Source organism: Trypanosoma conorhini (genome assembly GCF_003719485.1).
Source record: "Trypanosoma conorhini strain 025E chromosome Unknown Tco_14.4_contig_00375, whole genome shotgun sequence".
NCBI lineage: Eukaryota > Euglenozoa > Kinetoplastea > Trypanosomatida > Trypanosomatidae > Trypanosoma > Trypanosoma conorhini.
The window spans coordinates 13745-18349 of NW_021704464.1; the positions used below are offsets into that span (position 1 = coordinate 13745).

Consider the following 4605-nt stretch of genomic DNA (forward strand, 5'->3'; position numbering starts at 1 on the left):
CACAATTGGTTAACGGGAGCGGCTGGGCCGCTGCGAATGGCCGGCGCCAACTTCCCAGCCGAGGTTCAGGGGTTGCCGGGTGGACTTCTCTCCGCAAATCTATTTGTGGTCTGCCTCAGTGTCGTTCTCCTCTGCTCCGTTGGTGTGGTCTCCATGGGGCTCACGAGTTCACTCTCAAGCAATTACCTTGAGGTGACGAATAGCCGAAATGTAGTGTACAACTCTTCACACAACGGCACCGTGGAGCCCAATGCTGTACTGCTTATTCCAGAGTTTGCCATTGATATTGGGATGTTGTATTTCACGATTGGTGTGAGCTTCTTCTCCCGAAAGCAATGGAATGTGCTCCCGTTGCCGCCCTTTTATCACCGGGAGGGAGCAATGCAGCCGCCTCTCCCTGAGGACATTCTCCTCGCCTATTTAAAGGCCAGAAAAGATGCGCTTCAATTTGGGTATGCGACAGCAGAGGCTTGTGGAGGTGACTCTGCTGCAAAAATCATGTATAGTAGTCGTTTTGTCTTTGCTGCAACAGTCATTGGGACTCTCTGTGGATTGGGCATCATCGTTGTGGTGTCCGTTTTTTTCTTTCATTTGCGAAAGCAAGTCAGTCTGCCCAAGGCACAGGTTCGTGTGAAGCAGAAGTGCCTTGTTGTGAGGCTCACCGGAGAGGAAAAGGAACTCAAAAATTTTATTAGGTTACATGAATCTGAGAGACGTTGGGAGCACTATGTGATTCTTGTATTGCTTCTTCTTAGCGTCGTGGGAACTGTATTTCTCGTCACAGCCGAGGTGGTGGAACGACATCTACACTCCTCCGCATTGAAGTGCGGCAGGCCCTTCTGCAGCGTGTATGAAGAGGCCATGGCCAGTCTTTTGCGGGCTCTTGGAGTGAGTGGGCATAGGTTCTCTTGCCAAGTTGGGTACTCTTCTGTGCTTTTGTTTGTTGTCACCATCCTGAACGGTGTGTTATTTTTATTGGTTTTGTTGTTAGCTGCGCTGCACTTCTTCATGAGCCACACAACTGTGAGGCTGACCCGCGTCAGAAAGGGCACGGAAAGACAACCGGGTGAAGGTGGGGAACTGAACCCCATATGCTCGGCGTATGCGCCTCGGGATCTGCGTAGCCCATACAACGATAACTTTGACGCCAATCACTCTGTGACACTGCCGAAGGCTGCAACAAGTGCCTCGGAAAATGGGAGAGTTGAGAGCTGCCAGTTTGTTTATTCCACTGAAGCAGAAAGTGACGTGGGAGAAGTGGCTGAGTTAAAGACGGACTTCGGGAGCTTTCTTTGTCGTCAGCGCCGTGCGCTTGCTAAGAGAGAGGAAGTTGCACGTGGTGCCATATATCACGAGCATCAATTTGTGTTTTGTACGCAGTTTTTTTGGATGAGACAAAAACTTTGGCTGGGCGAGCTGCTCTGCATGCTCCACCTGCATTCTATCAACTGCTACCTTGGACGTATACTCGACCTACAGGTGAAGGAAACGTACTGTAGACAGACACTCTTGTGGAAGAATAGCGCGAAGCTCTTGAGTAAATTGCGTGGGTTGGAAAAGGAAGGTTACACGTCTGAGGCTGCATTGCGGGGTACGAAGAAGGCAACAGCTTTGGTGCGTGCCGCAGGTGACGAGGTGATGTGCTCTGTGTCTCACTATGCTGTGAAGGACGGCAGTTACCGTTGCCAGCTGCCGACAGAGGGGTGGCTAAACAGCGCCACCAAGGCTGTGACCGATGCAGCGACGGAGACAAGGCATGCTGAACTTGCGTGTGGGTACGGAATTTCAAGTCCTGAGTTTTCACTAGCCTCTGCAGATATGAGTTCATCCGAAACATTGCAACGAAATCCCTTCCCTCCGTTCAGGTTGGATGTGCCCCTCGATGGCGCGCTAAGCATGGAAAAGCAGGGTACTGTGGATAAGTTTCTCGCGAATGGCTACGCGAAGCTCATTCAAGATGCTAACAGACCAATTCGCCTAAGACGTGGTGCACTTTTTGGAACGGACGCATGGAATTAACTTCTTTCCTGTAATTTCTTTACCCCATGTGTTTATTTACTGGCCGGAAGAAAGTACTCCTCAGGAACTCCGTGTGAAGAAGAAAGGATGGGCCGCGCATGTGATTCGCTACTGTGTTTGGGGATGAAAGAAAGTCTTTGTTGTATATGTCTACGGTACATGGGTTTGGGTCATGTGCGGGTCTTCCTTTCTCCCCTCCTCCCTGTGGCCATTTTGTCTCCCTAGCTGTGATGGTCATAATTGGTTTTACCTCATAATATATACATATATATATATAGAGCTCTTTTTTCTTCCTTCACCTCTACATACATACATATTATACATATATATGTATATGTATGTCGCCCGTGGCGTAGCAATAGCTATTTGCTTCAAGGGCGCTTTCGTTGCGTGTGATGTTTTTTGTTGTTGAATGTACATTTGTTTCCTCTCTTTATATTTGTGTTCATGTGGGGGTTCAGTGGAAAACGCCGGCGTCGGCTTTGCGGTGTGCAACTGATTTTTGGTATAATTGACGCCATCACTTTTTATTTTCCGCAAAAACTTTACCATCTCAATGTTGCCTTTTTTTCCCTCCAGTTATATTCGCTGTGTTTTACACGCATGCCTGTGTTCCGTTTCAAATGCTGCGCCTTAGCTTCGTGTATGTCGCAAGACATTTAGATCTGAAGTCTGGGGGAGGGCTTGGGGTACGCAACGAGCTCCTCTTCTGCTTCATGAGATACACATACAGATATATATATATATATATATATCTGTGTGTGTGGAAATTAAGCTGCGATACGGGGTTTTCTGCCGCACATTAGCGTTAGGAACTCGAGGGGCAACAGAGCGGGAAGGCGAGAGCGGGAAAGAAGTGCTTGGACTTTTGCGTGAGCAGGGAAAGGGTGAAGTGACCTTCCCCCCCCACCCCTCCTGTCTACTATTATTATTATTATTATTCTTGTTCCTGCTTTGCCTTTTGTCTCGCATTGGCACTATGTCTGCGTGCTTGTTGAGTTCATTCACTACAGTTGAAAGGAACACGCACACACACACACACACAAATACAACAAAAAGATCAGCAACTGACATTAAAGGCAATGGACGCATCAAGGACCCCCGACACCTTCAACTTGTCACGTAATCGCGTCCGTGTGAATGAGCTTAATGAGGAGGAGGAGCTCGCCAACGCGGCGTATGTGGAGAAGCACAACCTGCAGTGCCTCTTCTCGGAGATGGCTGAGCTGCTCTCGGAGAAGGATCCGAAAACAGAATTTGAGGCCGAACGCATTCTATTGGATTTCCTGTCTCATCGTAAGGCGGAACGCGACCGTGCGGCTCTGCGGCTTCAGTTTAATCACTCCTTTGAGGTGAACCTTGACAACGGACGTAAAATTATGAAGCTGCAGCTGGGTCAAGAGACTTCCACGCTTCAGTTGGAGCAAAAGGGCCGTGCGTGGAAGATGGATGAGGCGTTCGCTATTTCATTGGAGCAAGCGGAGGAGTTAACGGAGATGTTTTACGAACTGGGCCGTTTTGTTGTGGAAGGGACGAAAGGGGAACAGGGAGGATTCATTAGTATCGATGAGCGGGATGTGTATTTGCTCGCCGCAGGAAAGGAATGTGCGGAGGCTGGAGACGAGCTCTTTAATTTGGCGATGCTTTTCAACATGGACCGGGGGAAGAAGTTGGATCCGACTTCTGGGGAGGCATAGCGTTTTGGTGCGGAGATGCATAGAAGTGCGGGGCACACTCACACTCACGCGCACACCGACGCAGTTGGCGCCTTTTTTCCCGTGCAGTTGGTTGTTAGCGTTCCTCCCAACGACAGCTGTCACTTTTATCACGCGCTAGTAACTCAGTTTGGTATATATATATATATTGGCACGCTTACTGAATTGGGCAAATTTGGCGGGATCGTTCGTTGGAAAGAGGCATGATACAGCTCCATTACCCTTTCCGCCCGAGTAAAGGGCTCTGTTCATTTGGGTTTTTGCTGCTTCTTCTTTTTTGCTTGCTTTTTTTCATCTTTTATTATCCTTTGTTCGTATTGTTGGTTGGACCGCCTCATTTGGTTTGTAGAGCTCATCAATAAGGATGGCCACTTACGTCCCGAAGCGCTCCCGCGACGACGTGTACCGCTTCTTCTTCACGGAGGGCGTTATCTCCTGCAAGAAGGACCCCCTCGGCACGTGGACCGGCACGCTGGGTGGGAAGGCCTTCAAGGTGCCCGCCGTACAGGTGATTCAGCTCATGCGCTCCATGAAGAGCCGCGGCCTCATCAAGGAGCAGTTCGCCTGGCGCCACTTCTACTGGTTCCTCAACGACGAGGGCGTGGAGTACCTCCGCAAGTACCTCTTCCTCGCCCACGATGCCGTCCCTAACACCCACAAGGTGGAGTACAAGGCCCTCGAGCGCGAGGGCGGCCGCGGCCGTGGACGTGGCGAGGGCCGTGGACGTGGACGCGGCGAGGGTCGCGGTCGTGGACGTGGCGAGGGTCGTGGACGTGGCGAGGGTCGTGGACGTGGCCGTGGCTTCCACAGCGAGCGTGACGCCTACCGCAACGGGTGCCGCCGCTGCTCCTGCTGTTGAGGCGCAGTGAGG

General features: G+C 50.7%; 3 protein-coding genes across 3 annotated transcripts, besides 4 other annotated features; all 3 read left to right on the forward strand.

Moving 5' to 3' along the window:
* Window positions 1-36: 36 nt before the first annotated feature.
* Window positions 37-2019, forward strand: Tco025E_05958 (uncharacterized protein; the record flags this gene model as incomplete). Its single annotated transcript, XM_029372848.1, has 1 exon — window positions 37-2019. One exon carries the CDS (start codon window positions 37-39, stop codon window positions 2017-2019), a length of 1983 nt encoding a protein of 660 aa, XP_029227036.1.
* Window positions 2020-2272: 253 nt separating this feature from the next.
* Window positions 2273-2359: a microsatellite.
* Window positions 2360-2740: 381 nt separating this feature from the next.
* Window positions 2741-2774: a microsatellite.
* A 165-nt stretch (window positions 2775-2939) lies between these two features.
* Window positions 2940-2967: a microsatellite.
* A 74-nt stretch (window positions 2968-3041) lies between these two features.
* Window positions 3042-3073: a microsatellite.
* Window positions 3074-3101: 28 nt separating this feature from the next.
* Window positions 3102-3716, forward strand: Tco025E_05959 (uncharacterized protein; the record flags this gene model as incomplete). Its single annotated transcript, XM_029372849.1, has 1 exon — window positions 3102-3716. The coding sequence occupies one exon, from the start codon at window positions 3102-3104 to the stop codon at window positions 3714-3716; it is 615 nt and encodes a 204-aa protein (XP_029227037.1).
* Window positions 3717-4098: 382 nt separating this feature from the next.
* Window positions 4099-4593, forward strand: Tco025E_05960 (40S ribosomal protein S10; the record flags this gene model as incomplete). Its single annotated transcript, XM_029372850.1, has 1 exon — window positions 4099-4593. The coding sequence occupies one exon, from the start codon at window positions 4099-4101 to the stop codon at window positions 4591-4593; it is 495 nt and encodes a 164-aa protein (XP_029227038.1).
* Window positions 4594-4605: the final 12 nt, after the last annotated feature.